General features: G+C 30.3%; 1 protein-coding gene across 1 annotated transcript in view; it reads right to left on the bottom strand.

Moving 5' to 3' along the window:
• The window catches only part of LOC106466867 (synaptojanin-1-like), a 70710-nt gene that overhangs the window by 20790 nt on the left and 32250 nt on the right, over positions 1-17670 (bottom strand). The window contains exons 5-15 of the mRNA XM_013927169.2: positions 16569-16652; positions 14278-14339; positions 11138-11234; positions 10219-10388; positions 9947-10028; positions 9571-9723; positions 7900-8056; positions 4970-5152; positions 3904-4009; positions 3084-3224; positions 427-619 (exon numbers count right to left, since the gene is read on the bottom strand). Coding sequence (XP_013782623.1) covers positions 427-619; positions 3084-3224; positions 3904-4009; positions 4970-5152; positions 7900-8056; positions 9571-9723; positions 9947-10028; positions 10219-10388; positions 11138-11234; positions 14278-14339; positions 16569-16652 — 1428 coding nt within the window. The remainder of the gene's footprint in view (positions 1-426; positions 620-3083; positions 3225-3903; positions 4010-4969; positions 5153-7899; positions 8057-9570; positions 9724-9946; positions 10029-10218; positions 10389-11137; positions 11235-14277; positions 14340-16568; positions 16653-17670) is intronic.

Raw genomic sequence — 17670 nt, 5'->3', positions numbered from 1 at the left:
AGTATATATAGTAGTAATAACTAAAAAGAAACATATATATATATATATATATATATATATATACTACACACACACACACACACACACACAAACAATTTTTTTTTATCCTGTTGCAAGTTATCTAATCCCAATTCAGCATTACTAAATGCTGCTATAGTCTAAGCTGTACAAGCAAAACACTTGTATTTTCAGGATGGCCTTACCTTTAAAGTGATAACTGCACTGGATAGAGAATGTCTTATAATATTTTCTATATAGGATTATATATATTTTAAATTATACATTTTGCTTCTGTATTGTTTTTCCATATTTCATGTTCTGTAATGTGGAAACATTTATTTCTCTGACTTTTCTGGTTTATGACAACCCTGATTTAAATTCTACTCTTTTGATATGAATGTGTTAGCTTTTACAAAGATTGCTTACCATTGGGAATGAAATTTTTCTGGTGATTTCTGAATAATCTGCATTTCTCTCTGACCACTGAGATTGTCCTGCAGCAAAGTGAGCACACACAAAACAGATGGATGTACTATGAAAAAGCATACGAATTGCAACAGCTCCTTTGTTACCAGTGGCTCCTCCTAGACCCGTCTTTACTAAGTCTACAGCTACATCTCTGAAACAAATCAAAATCCAGCATTGAACAAAAGATTGTACTGCACATTCTCATTTGTAGCAAAAAGACTAAATACTGGTTCTTAATTGATCTAATTTTAATTTTAAATGTTTTTTTTTAACTTATATTATGATATTACTGAAATTCTCAATAACAAGAAAAAAAAGTTTCATTTGAATACGTCTAAACGTTAATGTATAATACATAAAATAGCCTAAGCTAAACATTAATTCACCAAATATGCATAGACATTTTTCAGTATACTTTTAAGATATAAATACCAGTGAAGGAAAAAATCCAAGCTCTTACATGTTAAAAATTAGTAAGACTTAAACTTTTTAAACTCACATTTATATATCATAATACTAGATAAAATGAAAATAAACAAAAACATGAGAAAATTCCCAAACTCTTAAATAACAATACAATAGGAAGCTTGTTTGTTTATGACAAAAATACTAAAGCTATCTATTGCCATCCCTAATTTTGGACTGCTAACCACAGGGAGGTAACTGGCCAGCAGCATCAACTGCAAACTCTTCAGCTACTCTTTATTATTGAATAGTGGGATTGACCATCACATTATAATGACCACATGGCTAAAACAGTGAGCTTGTTCATTGGTTTTTCAATCCCAGCCAACAGATTGTGAGCTGAGCATCCTAACCACCAGGCCATGTCAGGCTACAATTAGATGTAAAAAATAGAGGTTGAATGCCAGAAGGAAACCAAAAAAACATAAGAGAACTCATAAGAGCAAAGTTTTCTGCTTCATAGTTCTAGATACTTCAAAATACTGAACAAAATAACAGATATATGTATTTACTGCACATTTTCTTTGTTAAAGTTTCCAGGAACTCAAAGACTGTTAACACATATAATTATTTTAACTTCAAAGTGTTTGTAATGCACTTATTCATGGATAATAATATTTATTTCTCTGGTATAAACAATTGACTGAGGTGAATGTGTTGGTAAAACAAAATGTATTATTATAAAGAATTAATGCAAAGTTCATAATCAAGTGTTACAGTAATGCATTTCAACTTTATTTCATGTTACTAATGAAATATAATGTTTATCTAACTATCTCTTATTTCATATATTATATAAACTAAAATGACAGTTTTTCACCAAATTCATAAGTAACACACAAACCAATTATTATTGTCATTCATCTTATTGCTTGATCCTCATGACGTTTTTAAAATACACTGTTTTATTCATTACTCATATCTTTCAGTAATTATTTTTCCCAAGTTTGGTTGATAGGCATCTTGTTGCAATGTAAGGCTAGGATTGCTCTTGAAAATACAATAATACTAGCTTAATCAAGAATGTTACAGACTCTTCGGGAGGAACTTACTAGGCTATGTAAGTGAAAATAATTCAGAGGATGATTTAAAAAAAAAAAAGAATTCAAAATGAATAGTCATCAGGAAAAATTCAATACAGTTAGTACACAGATAGTGAAATGGGCTGCCATTTTAACCTTTTCCATGTTGTGCCATTGAGCCTATGGTATGATATCCATTTGTACAAGTACACTGTTTCACAGAGTCAATGGTATATACTTACCTTCTTGTACAAGTTAATTTATCGTGGCTACACATATATAATGCATCCCAGGGATCCTCAAATTTCTCTAGTGTGTTATATTGTATGTTGTGTAGATCACATGATAATCATGTAACTACTATGGATCTTCAGATGTGCTTTCACAGAAGTTTTCATATAAATCGTGAAGCATCTTTGACATTCACTGCTAACTTCTGCAACTGTACGTCATTGTTTAGCTATGATAAATATTAAAAAAAAAACAGTATCAACTATACTTTCCTGTGTACAAGGTTTCCCTCCATATCATTCCATAAACAATCAAAGCAGTGAATGTCAGAGAATCTCCAAAATCTCTCCTACATATGTTTAGAATTATGGATGCCTGTAAAGTGTGTGCTGCAGGTACATATATCAAGTTGGATAAATTACACAACTGAAGACAGTAAATCTAAACTTACAATGCAAGCAATTTTTGAGTGCTACTAAAAGGTGAATAAAAACATGATATCACAGAAGAAACATGAAATCATAACAATATGACCAGAAACAAATTTCCACACAGTGAAGGAGTTAATACATATTACAATCCTAGGGGATCATGTAAAGAAAACAATAGGAATCATGATTATTTGCAGAAAACTACCTTTTATTAAATGGAAATATTTAATCTTTTCCCTGTGTTGTGGCATGAGATCTGTTTGTATGTGTCTACATATTTAACAACAACCAAATCTTCTTACAGTGTATTATTTTAATATACATATTCTATCTATAGTACATTATTACACACATCATCAGAGAGATGACTGGCTCTCAAATCTACAATCTTCACTAACTACAACCAACATTAAGAAAGAGATAGCTAACTGAATTAACTTACATCAGACTAAACTTCTTATCTTACCTAATATAAGGAGTAAGCTGAGATCTTACAAATACAAACAAGCAAACCCCCACCAACTGGCCAGAGGTAAGAATGACATATTTCTGGTCACGACAAATGGTCTTCTGCAATTCGACAAGCCATTCCCTTTGATTGGCTGTGCTGTAAAAAAAAAAAAAGTCTAACTATAAACATTCACTCATGTGTGAATATAGGTACTAATATGTCTATTATTAATATTAAAATTACTCTAAAACTGGCCACATTTTCTATATGGTTTGAACAAACAAACTAGGGATTCTAAGAATTGTCCTTGGTGTACATGCACACAGAACACATAGGTTGCCTCAAAATAATGGTATGTTAAAAAATGTTATTTTAATTTCAACTTGTTGTAAAATTCTAAACACTACAGGGTGAAATTATATTTTTTACAAGATTTTAAACTATTTTTTTACAATTTGTGAAAAGATAATTTTTGGATTACATTTTGTATTTTTTTTTTTATTTGGTTTTAAACTAATATATTTTACAGTTTGTAAAAACAATAATATGTGGTTTACAGTTTCATCCATGTTACTATAGGACAAACATTAGTAATATGACATAATAAATTTTAATAAACACTGTAGATTCAAAATGTTAATCTACTGTGTTATTCTTTGAAGTTTCAATACTGAGTCAGTTAATATTTAAATCTCAAGCAATATTAATTGTATGATACCCACTGAAAGATCAAGAAAACATCAACATAAGTGACTGTGACACCAGTGTTTTTCTGTTTCTTATAGGATCAACTTCTACAGAAAACAATTACAACAACAACAAAAAAAACATTCACCTAGCTCCCATGATATTGGATGCATTCAGGTCAACTATTTCTTGAAATCCAATAGCAAAAATATCAACAGGGGTGTCATCTTCTTCCGCTGCAAAATCCACTAAAGCTGGAGAATTAAAAAACTTAATCAACTGGTAAACTTTGTAATTGAATTCTACCAGAACACTGTCAAGAGCCAAAACTAACAAATAAACAAGGTGAGGGATAAGCAACTTTTTAAGATTTTTCACACAGGTGTTTGTTTCATGTTTTTCAAGTTTATTATCAGCAATCACATTGACAAATAAATCAAAGCTGTATAGTGTATTTGACAATTATATATCTAAAGTCACATGTAATAATTTGAAAGTGAATCCCATTTAATATGAAATCAAATACTAAATGTGTACCATGAGAATCAACAAACTTCTTCACCTGTAAAATCTTAGGTCATTCTAAGACATAAACGAGCCACAACCTGTTTATATCTTGTAATAAGTCTTTTTAAAATAATTACAGTTAAACTAGCCACAACCTGTTTATATCTTGTAATAAGTCTTGTTAAAATAATTACAGTTAAACTAGCCACAACCTGTTTATATCTTGTAATAAGTCTTGTTAAAATAATTACAGTTAAACTAGCCACAACCTGTTTATATCTTGTAATAAGTCTTGTTAGAATAATTACAGTTAAACTAGCCACAACCTGTTTATATCTTGTAATAAGTCTTGTTAAAATAATTACAGTTAAACTAGCCACAACCTGTTTATATCTTGTAATAAGTCTTGTTAAAATAATTACAGTTAAACTAGCCACAACCTGTTTTTGTCTTGTAATAAGTCTTGTTAAAATAATTACACAGTTTAAAATTTTCTGTGAATATTTGATCAGTGTCTAATCTTAGCAATGACAAACTTTACTACAGACTGTGTATTGCATACAAAACCAAAATAATAAGAATAATCATAAAACTTACACACATAAATAAATGCTTAAAAAACTTGTTCTTACTGTTACAAGTACTCTTTTAACTTTATAGCACTGTTGTTGCATTTTGGAAAAAATGGTGAAATCACAAAGGTTTACCATTTGCTTTTTTTAATTTTCGATTATCCAAAAGCCATTCACTAAGAGGCTGGTGTTTAAAGACAACACTGGTAAAATGCTTTCCTCCATTCACATTCCAAGTTGCCACAGCAATTCTTACTTTTTGTGGATGAGCATATTCCAGGTGGCGACTGCACATGGTTCGAAGAATGTTTGTTGGGACTGAAATAAACAGCAGAATGTAAAAAACGCTTCTTACATTGCTTACAACCTAAAAACTAAAATCCAAACAATACACATTTAAATAGAAAATAAAATAATTCTACTATAACATACTTATGTGCAAAATTAACTCATCTGCTAAATCATAACAACATGTATCTACCACCTACCTGCTCATAATGGCAACTTTAGAATTCCCTCTGCGTTTTCTCTATTTACCGAAACTGTTTGCACTGACCCACTGCATAACGCAACCAGCAATCACCCCAAATCAGCTTGCAATCATGATTTATCTCTCTATGACAACTAATTTGTGTTGCACGGGAAGTAACTTAAACTTTTACAGTCTTGTATGCAAAAGAGATCAAGTTAAATCACGACAACACCATATCTGAAAGTCATTTTTCAATTTGCTTTAAAAAGGTACAGATGCACATGGGTGTTGGAGTAATGGCAACATCAAAAAGAAAAGCTTTAATGCCTGAAGGGTGAGTTAAAGCTATAGCATAAGCCACCACATGTTAAGTGCATCCATAGAAATTTAGACATTAGACTTACTACTGTTAAAATTACCTAATCCATACATATAGGTATTAGGCCTAACATAAATACAAGCTTTACACTTAAATTGTAAGTGTTTATGATCTTCTTCAGTAAATAAAATATATAAAAATGAAAGCAGAATTATGCTTAAAGTACATGTTTGTGATAGATCTATTCCTAGTACAATGTAATACAGTAAAATTCAACAAACTTTAAGCATGTATTTAACATCAACCAAGTCTTTATACAGTGCATTCTTTTAATATACATATGCCTATCTATAGTACATTATTGCAGAAATGGGAAAGTACAGTAAGATAACTGGCTCTTAATTGCTGAAACAGGTCTCCATCTTGGATGCCATCTACTGGATCAAGAAGGCTTGGAATGGGATAACACCAGATGGTGGTGAAATGCTTCAGAGATGCAGGATTCAGCAACACTTCATCAATTCCAAATGGTTTAGACAATCTAAATATCAAAGATAGTGAGACAAATGAAGATGCTGCTGATGGCTTTTTCTGCATATCTCATGACATCTTTGGAGTGGACTTGTTTTAACTCTGTGACATTGACAGACAGTTTTTTTTTTACATCTAATGAGGAATGAAGAGACTGGGATAAGAATGCCAGGGAGTTGGTACAGGATGACAAGAGTATGATAATTTCAATAATCATGAAGATGCAGTTGTCAAGACTAACTTAGAACAAGTATAGTAAGTAACATTGTTTGCTGCCCTGCAGTATGAAAATGCTTCTACACTGAACTATACAATGGTGTTGGTAAGTAACATTCTACACATTGCACCAACATCACAAAAAAGCGATTCCTTGAATGACTTAGTTTTGTAATGAACATTAGAATTGTTAATAGGAATATTGATTATTTTGATATTTATTTCTATGTTTCTAGTTTTTGGTGTTTAAACAATTTCATGAAAAAATTATCATCACACAAAAATGTCAAGATGATCAAGATGGTAGACCTTTACATAAAGGCTACCTTAGCTTCTACCCCAAGTTGTTGTTTTTAAATAGGTTTGTATTTCAGTCAAAGAAAAAATTACAACAGTTACAAAAGCAAAGGTAACAATGGCAAAAGAATAATCTACACACATTAAAAAAATTTCCATAATTTAAATTCCTAAATTTTAATTCCTATATAAAATTATTCCTAATTTCACACACAGTTGGAAAATTACGTAAATCAACAAACACGCCTAAAATGTATTAATAAAATTTTATGAATATTTAAAACTTACAGCTTCTTTTTTCTCCTTTTGTTTACATTTTGCTGCTTAAAACACAGTTTTAATTCAAATTCAAAGTTCATTGTATCAAAACAGAAATATTTATTTTAGATACTGGTCAAATAGTTGGGGTTAGATACATTATCTCCAATATTGCCAGTCATTCTGGATTTGCTTTAGTTCTTATTCTCAATATTAAATAATGTTTTACAAGTTAATATGGAGTACCCTGGAACTTTTGGTATTTAAAGAAGCATGCACTTTTTTGCTGAATAGAATTTTATGCACATTGACTAATATGTAAAAATCACTACAAGACTTTTACAGAAATCAATGCACTGTCTTCACTAAACTTTCATTAAACTTTGAAAAAAAAGCATTCTAGAATGACTAATTACTTTCAATATTTTCTGCTTCAACAACCAATATAATTTTTGCTTCATATTTAATTGATATTGTGATATGCTGCGACTGCAATGAAAATGACAAAATCATCCACATTATAAAAAACAACCTCATAACTTCAAGAAACATTTGTTGAAATACCAAAAGTTATTCATTACAGTTAAACAGATGTATTAAGAGCTCAACAAACCCAACGAATCTACACAGCAAGACATTAGATATTAACCCTTTTTTTTTGTGGCTTGTGCAAGTCTGTTTACCAGCCCATGTACGAAGATTCGCAAATTTTTGCAGCGAGCCATTCAAAATGTTGCGCACAAAATGCTTGCATCATATGATGTCAATCAAAGTTGCCTACACTAACATCATATGATGCCAACTGCAGCTAAAGGATTAAAGGTAATGTTTTATACAGTTTTTCTTTTCTTAGAATCTATTTACATCATCTATCTAAACACAAACTGTGTTAAAAGTTGGCAAAAAATAGTATTCCAAACATATATATTTTCGAAAAAGCATAATCTTTAACCCCTGAATTTCAAAACTTACCATGCAACACATGTGTAGGAAGCAGGGCCCTGGTACGATCAGCAAGCTCAGTATTTAAAGCACTTCCCAAAAGTAGCACATCAATAGCTTCTTGCTTACTGTTGTCTAAGAGATTGCTTTGTATTGTACGCACTACAGAGCGGGAACCATCCTTCAACTGAGTATAAAAAATCAACTTGCTGAATGAGAAAAAGTAGATGGTTTTTGTGCAGTTTATTTTTTTTAGTGAAATGGATTTGAATCCATGAAGTGTAGAAATTTTAAATTCAATTCTCTCTATGTATATTTTCACAATGAATTAAAAAAATTAACGTGAAAAACAAGTTAAATGTGTCATCATTCTTTAAAAATCATAATTAAGGCATATTTTAGAAAAACATAACTAATGGTTATATATGTCTAAAATCCATACCTGCCTGATGTAAAATTAAGAAACATATATGTGTACCTCATGTAGGATTAAGTTTTAATTATAACTTTTATTTTTTCATAGCTTATTTTATAATTAACTGCAAGAAAATCACTACTGAACCAATAATGATATAAAATAACAACAATACCCTTAGAATTTTAAATGCTTCTCAAGGTTACTTGCACTTTATAGGAATATTATCCTTGGAACTAGTTCTTCCATTGCTGATCATACTCAATCCAGTGGCCAGACTATACAATGTAATCTGGGGTTTCTGTGATTCAAGTTTCTTTGGCTATCTTTCTCATGAAACATGATTTTGTTAACCTTCACTAATTTTCAAAGTTACTATATTGTTAATGATACCAGGAGATACGCCCACTTTCATCACAATGGCTTTTCAGGTTGGAGGGACATCTCTTGTAACCACAGCCTGCACTTTGCAGCTGAGAGCAATGTTACAGATTGACTTAAGTGTCGTTTCATAGCCCATTAGTGTCCCAAAATTTCTGCAGGGCAAGTTTTTCCAATTTATAGGGAATACCAAACATGAACATTTAAGAATCATTCTATATGAATGTCCTTCCTTGAAAATAGCTGTGACAAATTCCTCTTAAGTTATCCTGGTGATACTGCATTGCTAAATGGTTGGGAATTCACTGTGAACCAAATACATAACAACTAAAACATATAATCTGTAGCACCACAGCTTGTACCTGCAGTGGTGTACCATTGAATCAGCATATACAAATCTTATGAAGTTTAATTAGCCTTCAGTGTTATTACTTTTCTGCAGATTTAAATTTTTTTTTTGTTAATATGTTGAAGATTATTGAAAGTCATGTTTTAAATGTTTCCTTCACATGAACTTGAAAAAGCATTCATGAGGTCCAACATACTAAAATATTCCTTCACTTAAGAAATTTTATTTCATGAACAACTCAGAACTAGCAAATTAACAAGTATGAACAAACTTATGTTAAATGTTACTCAAATTACTGTATTCACAAAGGCAAACAGAACAGTGAGAACAAATTGATCTTGTCAACCTTAAAAACTTGGTAAAATAAACATGTTTTATCATACGTCAAATGTGGCTTCTTAACAGAGTTATAAATAACAAAGAAATTTAAGAATTTCATTAAGACAAGTATTTTAAATTTTACTGTTTTATAATTCATGCATTGTTTATCAAATTGTAATTGACTGCTATAAATGCTCTACACATAATTTTTTATTTAGCATTTGTATACTTTTACCTTTGATTTTCCTTCAAGTGCTCCAGTTCCAGCATATATTTTACTCACTTGATCACCATTCTGAATCCACATCTGGCGAAATACCTCCACAAACCGATTAACTATTTGAGGTTTATCAATAAGGCCTAAGCTCTCAAGTTGCTTGGGAAGTATCTGAAATAGAAAAATGTTATGCCATACCATAAACAAAACTTCTTTTTACTTTAATACTAATATATATATATTAAAAGATTCATCAATGTAGGTTTATATCTTAAAAGGAAACATCTTTTAGCTTAAAATTTGTAATATTTTTGAACAACTATTTTTAATTCAGTATTTATTTCTGTCATGGACTACTTCTATTTAAAGAATGTATACAAAGAAATCTATCTACCTCTAGTGCAATAAATGTCTGTACTGCATTAGTCCTATCGAGACAATCCAAGCAGTTGGTACGGAAAGTTCCTGTTTGTCGTCTATCAAAAGAATAACATTTTACTTTTCTTCATCAATAAAACCAAAATTTAATATTAAGAATGTAATTTTTTAAATTATATGAAACCCACTCCATAAGTCAGCATTTTGAATATATTAATTATATAAAAAAAGTTTTTACACACCATAGAATTCTCGTTATAACCATCATGAATATCAAAAGTTACTCACTGATAAACTTCTCCACCAGCTACATGAAACAGACTAAATTTTTCAAAGTTTTCTTTAAAAGTCCTATTCTTCAATTGAACAAGGTTTTCTTGCCTTCCCCCACGACACACAGAATGATAGTCAAAATTAAACATTGGAATGTTTTTGTGGCGACAAGCTTTGAGATGTGTCTAAAATAAAGAAAATCACAATAATAAACGTTTCTTTCAAACACACAAAGTACAACATAAGTTAACAAGACGTCTCACAACTAGTAGTTTCATGTGATAAAATCTGTCTTAGCAGAGAGTCATTTCTATAACACATCACAAAATAACACTTCATCTCAATAATATTACCTACACTGTGAACATAAGTAAATTGTGAAGATATAAATATTTTGACATCATAAGCATTCCAATGAATTTCCACTCCTTACCACTTATTTTTGCATGAGTTTTTTTAACCAACCAGGTTTTTTTTTGTTTAAGTTATAATCTTACTTATGTTTTGAAAAAAAAAAAAACAACAAAATTCCAAACATGAATTCAGAGGTAGAAACTAAAAGTGATCTTGAAATATAAACTTTTAAACAATGACATTATAATACAACATTCTTTGTTCTTTATTGGATTATTTTGTCAAAAGTGAAAATACTTAATAATGAAACATAAAATTAGTTTAGTAAAACTTTTTATATTTAATTTATGAGATAAAAATCATCATTTCTAGATCTTAATTGTTTTAACAGAACAAATTAAATTCTGTATCAAGATACATTTGGACTAGATTAAACCTGAAAGTCTTTATTAAAATCAATATTTTCATACTGTTCACTAAAATCTTTATGTTTAACTAAATATAAAATATGAAATTAATCTTTAGGAAATAAAATCGTGTTATTATTACACAAATCAGAAAACAAATTAAGAATTTCTACCTGATACATTTGACTTAACATTGCCTCCCCTTCTTTGCTTCCCAGCAAATTGATTATCACCTGGTCCCCATATCGTTGTTTGATGACACTAAAGTGTCTGTTTAAAATAAAATAACTTCCTTACACAGAGCTATTGACTGAAACTTCTGATTTTAAATTGTAATACCATCTTAACAGTATCGGTTCATGAATTATAGTTTTTTTACACATTTTAATACCAAGCCAATGTATTCAATTCCAAGTTCTTGATACAATTATCTTTAGTTTTCTGTTTCAATGCAACTAGAACATTTCTGTTTTTGTAACTAATATTTCAATACTAAAATGTAATGCAAACAATAACCCAAAGTTCATCTTTCCCATACTGAAGTAGCATGTTAGTCTCGGTGTACTTTACCAAACTTCTTCACAACAAATGTAATAACAAAGAATTTTTCCCTTAACCCAAGGTGAAGTAGTGTTTTTAGGTGGCAGAGAAAGGAATAATAAATTCCAGTATTTGTTTCTTTAAGGTGTTGCATACACTTTTGTAAATTCTGGAATCTGCTGTATCCAAATACGCAATCAATATAATTTCTGTTCAGAGCTAGGAGCAATCAAAGATACACAGGATTTTAGAGTGGCTGCACCATCTTACCAACAGCAGTCATACACACTAATTGACTACTTTCTTTTTGGCTCAAATAAAATTATGAAACCTTTCTTCATTGTACTTTTGAGGCTGGATACCTTGTTCTTGACCTTCTGATCTGGCAAAAGGCTACTGCTACTAACACTGTTGTCCTTGTCAACATCAAACCTAATTTTGACGCTGCCACCACCACAACATCTTTGGACTTAATAGATGGATATGCCTCAACAAGGGCTGTCATAAAGTCTATTGTGATCGCATCCACAGTGCCTGCACAGGTTGCAAGTCGAACATCTTTGAATCATGTACATTCAGATAATAATGGCAACTGATGATGACATGCTGAAGAGTAGCAAGTTCCAGTCATGGTCAATAAGGCTTGAAGCTATCTGCTGAAGATCTACTGGGCTCTGGTCTAAAAAACAGATGCAATGACAAGCAAAGAAGGCTCACATAGCAGACCCATAGGTTATATGGCAAGACATAATACCAATAACTATGGAATTTCGGCTGATGGTGTGGTCAGTCATAACTTGGTCATTTTTTGTTTAATTTGGAAACTGAAAGGTGTAACTGTCATATCTGATCATATATTATGCTCTACATAAGTTTCATCAAAATCGAATAAATCCCAGATTTTTTTTATATCCAATCCCTGCCATTGAGGCACCTGTGACTGAGGGAGAAATCCTGTTTTAAAACTATAGCTTTGTAACTTTAAACTATAGCTTTATTATACATGTGCTAGTCCATATTTTAGTTTGAAAATAACTATGTTGATTGTGTTCCAAACCTTATAACTCAGCAGGACATTAACTTTACATGAATGTCGTACATAGAGTAAAACTTTATTTAAAAAAATCACAGTTGTTACTCCAACTTCTACTATACAACCTTTTCTTTTATCCTGATTATAAGTAATAATTATGTTAAATTCTCAAACATCAATGAGAATCAATTCTCTGTCTGTGGAAACACTGATTAATAATAAAAGAAAAGAAAAGAAAGAAAAACACTTCAAATATTTATGCCTAATATTTTACCACAACCATTTTGTAATAAACTCAAGTATAACTATTTTCACAACTGCCAATGATGTAAATTAATTGTCTGTCAAGTGTGCTTCTTTATAACTTAAACAAACACATTACTGAGTATTCTTGATATGAAATATGAGTTTGTGAACATTCTATGCTTATAAAAAAATGAGATATTTTTAACATTATTTCTTGTGTCAACCAGTCAATATTCCCAACACACAGATCTGAACAAAAAAAAAGGAACTTCAATAAGAGACAGTATTAAAACAGTGAAGTATCATCAAAGCAACATTTCAAGAGCTGTCTTCTGTGTGTGGTTAAACTTCCCAAAATGTAAATATAAAAGAAGTCAAATGAAAATAAGCTGAACATGAAAAAAAGTCTCCATTTGTCATACACATGACAATGTACAAGGGACAGTAGTATCTATTAGCTTTAATTCACAAATCACATATTAAACTGTGATTAATTAAGAAAACAAATTTTAAAAACATATCTGTATTGTAGGAAAAATAAAGACAGTCAAAAACATCAATTCATGCACGTTTTAGAGGACCTTGGAACAAAATCGACTGCATCTTCTTGAAGTGTAGGAGTGGACAAAGGACTCAGCACCAATACTGAACTAAAACTACATAAAAACTTCTAATTTAGAAGTTATACAAATTAAAGATGTGCCATATTACTGAAAAAGAGAAGTTCATTACCCTCTTTCACAGTCACCTATAAAGGCAAAATTTCTCACTGATATATCAAGAGAATCAAAGGCAAGAACATGCAAAATATGTGGCTTTCATTATCAACTTTCCAGGGACAAGTATACAAAAATAATTAAAATACCCATAATTTCCCTTTACTATACATTAAATGTCTGATGGCATTATGCATTCACATATTAAAAGTATCTGGTATATTTTTTACACCCCAAGATAGGGCCTAAAGTGGTATCAATGGAAAAATGATGACATGAAAGCAAAACACACTTCTTGTTTCATCTTTTAAGTACAAGGTATTTTTTTAATAAATTCAGATCAACCCAGAGATACAAATGACCATGTTAAGACACTGTTCAGTTCTAGTGAAAGAGTGCTTCCCATGAAAACTTCTGTGCTTTCTCCATGAAAAAGAGATGACTCAATGTTACAATGCTACTACAAGTACCACAAACAAGATAGGTTAAATCTTATAATCCTTAAACAGATCTAAGGTTAAAGATTACTTTGAAAAACCTTAAATAATTAAAGCTTTACAAAGCATAAAATCACAAAAATAGTCTACATATCTTACTATCAGTGCATTAATATGAAACAATTTTTCAATATATAAACAAAAATAATTTCATCCACAGCATCCAGTTAAGGTTAATTTTATACTGTTTTGCTGACCTGAGTTTTTATTGACCTCAGTTACACATTTAAAATATCTATTTATATTTGACAAATATTCTACAAAAAAGAATACAGGTATACCTGTCAAATGCAGGAGCTGAAGCTTCACTTCCTCTGGACATTTTTACACGATGAGAACCAACCTGTATATAAACGAACAACCATGTGCATAAAACAAAGCTCAACTCAAAAATTTTTTAACTTTGTTTACATTAAAAAAAATTTCATTTTCAGAGTGCCTATGCTGCAATTTGCAATACATGTTAATATAATTCTAGAAAATGTGTATTTTACTAAAATATATAACACTATGTTGATTTGTTAAATAACCAGAAGGACATTTCTAGCATACTATTTTAAGCTATGTTCTAAACAGTATTTAAACTTTTTAGCAATGTTTTTTATTTCAGGTTCTGTTGAAATTAGTACATATATATTTGTAGAAAGTATGTTTTTGGCCCCGATAAGCCACATTTAATTTATTACTTGAAGAGTATTTTTCTTGATGATATTTTGTGACTTACTTTTAAGTAGTTTTATACCAAAAGTAATGCTTAAGCCTAAGCAATGTAATATTAAAACAAATGAAGCACTACATTAATTGATGAGATGTTTTTTCAGGAGTTTTATTATTTAGCAAAACAAATTTTAAATGTTTTACTAGCAAATCCAAGACACCTCATCACACTGTCAGAACAATTTTTAAACAGTTATTAGTTTAAATTGGTTAAAACTTTAGAACTAGAACATTTTTTAATCAAATTAGTGGAACGATCCTGGAATATTATGTTTTGTTAAAAAAACTTATTATATTACTTATGAAAAAAATTTTCTGACTTTGCCTACGTTTTAAACACAACATAAGCATCATGTTGGATAAACAATGTGTCACTGAAAACTTTTGACTACAAATAAAGTTTTTCAAAGTAAAACATATCTTCCAAGATAATTCTATTTACATCTTTAAAAATTTTTTTAGTTATTAAGCCATCTTTGAACATGTGAACATTTAATTTTATGATTCACATCATACATGGGTATATGGTATTTTCAATCAAAATTTAAAATGGAAACAGAAAGTTGTAGATAAATTAATGTTTCATCTAAAATATTTCAAACACATTGGATACTTATGTTTCTACAATATCACCTGCTAGCAGAATATTATAATGTGCTCTAAGTGCTCAGTTAGTGTTTTTTTCATTGTTAATTTTTACCACACACACACAACACACAATCCAAGATAATGTTGCCTCCTACCCTTTTCATTAATATTTGCTTTTTCAATGTGTCATTCTTATTGGGAATTGCATCTAGTATGTTCTTATTTTCATTTATCATGAGAATTATGATGAATATATTAACAAATAACATTTCATTTACTCTCTACAACTTATGGTATCAAATAACCGCTATCTTAAAAATAAATTCAATTCTAATGATATTGTCATATTGATGGCTCACAATTAAAGAATATATAGAAATACAAAAATTATGAAAATGTAAAGCTCCAACTAGATTAGAAAACTCATCTCAAAATAATCCCAACTCCAACTAGGTCTATTTTCATTCTCAACCTGACTTCAAAGCATAAACTTTATATGAAAATAAAGATAATCTTAACTCATTGTTATGCCTAAACAGAAACTCACTAGGCCTATTTTCAATTTCAGTCTACTTTCAAAGCATAAACTTCATACTTATACAAGAATAAAAACTATCTCAAGTCACTGCTAAGCCTAAACAGAAACTCAAATCATAATTGTAAAAGGACTCTCAAACTTTCTCAAAGATTATACTCTTGTTCAATCACAACTAAGTTTTAATTCTGGCTCTTATTTTCTCACTCACTTTCTGTTACTGACTCACTTGTACAGCTTAATGCTAAAGATTACTTGAAAATTCAAACATTTTTGGAACAAAACATCCTAGATGTAGCACTTGTAAACAACATGCACATCAATCACACTATAAATTAAGTAATGGTGCTTATCAGGCAAACTTTTAATACATATTTATAATGTGTAATGAATATATATTTACATTACAACAAAAGAACATATTTTAGCTAATTATAGTACTAGTGATATTTTTTCAGAATACTTTCTTTAGTTGTGGTAATTGGTCTGTTGCAGATCTTCCATTTTTGAGAAGAATATTCACACATTTTACTTTTTATAGTACTTGTTCTTACATTAACATTAACCTCATATAGTGTCATACTGTGGCAGTGTATATATGATGATGATATCAATATAGTAAATACAAAAGGGTAACATTCCTCACTTATTAGTTTTTATAATTTACTTTGCACCTCCTAAATTTTCAAATCACATTGATAATATAGCAATCAACTGAAAACTGTATCTGACCTGTACTCCTGGCTGTTCCCAAAACAAAGGTACTGACCCACGTGCCTGAACATATGATGATACTTGGTCATCCATGTAGATAACCTGTAGAAAAAAACAAGATTTTCATATAAGTATTAAAATCAGATACCTTGTGTTCTAATAACTAAACAACTTAAAAACAAAAACAATGAAGTACAACATATTGTTATTCATTTTCAACACTTAGCTTCAGAACAATTGTGACATATCATAAGGCAACTGCACTTTCACTTTTAAAAGAAACAAAAATGGCAGATTTTCCAATAGTTTACCACTAAGAAGGGTTTCACTAATTCAATACAGAGAAATAAATCTTTTATCACACATATCTTCATATTTACTTCAAGGTAAAAATATGCAAGCTGATGATATATTTGAAACCCCCAACTGTTTAACAATCAATGCAATTTGCAAATATATGAACATTAACGTACACTGACTGGTAACTTTCTTGAGACTCACACTTAATATCCAGCTAGATCATTTTTTTACTGCGATAACAGCCTCAAATTATGGAGAGACTACAAGATTGTAGAAGGTTATATTTTATTGTATTCCATCCATTGAGGACTACACTAATGGAAATAAATGCAATGTTCATTGAAGATGCTCAACTGGACTAAATTTGGTGATTGTACTGGTCTCAGGGGGATGACAGAGACCATTATTATTCTTTTCTACCAATATCTGATGCTACAAGTGCAAACAGTTGTTGTATGAACCCTATTTGCACAGGTAGAGGTCTAAGTGTGCATGCCACAACCTTTTACAGAGTGTCATTCAACAAGGTATTATGCATATAATGTCAGAGTTATCAACTATTCATTTTACCCTACATTGACGAGTTAGTAACAGTTAGTGGTAGATGAGAGTAAATACCTGATACTATACACATAAATATTTAAAATAAATTTGGAAATGCATTTCAGAGGCTCAAGAGAGTATGCAAATGCAATATGCAAACTATACACTGGACAAAAGTATGTTTGTTCTTCATATGAACATCACCTTGTGCTCCAACTTGTCAGAGTTAGACATACATTGTCAATTCACAAACATTTCTTGAGTACAAATACTTTTG

The sequence above is a fragment of the Limulus polyphemus genome, unplaced genomic scaffold (genome assembly GCF_000517525.1).
Source record: "Limulus polyphemus unplaced genomic scaffold, Limulus_polyphemus-2.1.2 Scaffold2404, whole genome shotgun sequence".
In the NCBI taxonomy this organism is placed as follows: domain Eukaryota; kingdom Metazoa; phylum Arthropoda; class Merostomata; order Xiphosura; family Limulidae; genus Limulus; species Limulus polyphemus.
The sequence above is the reverse complement of the archived record's forward strand: the minus strand, read 5'-3'. Positions and strand labels throughout refer to the sequence as shown.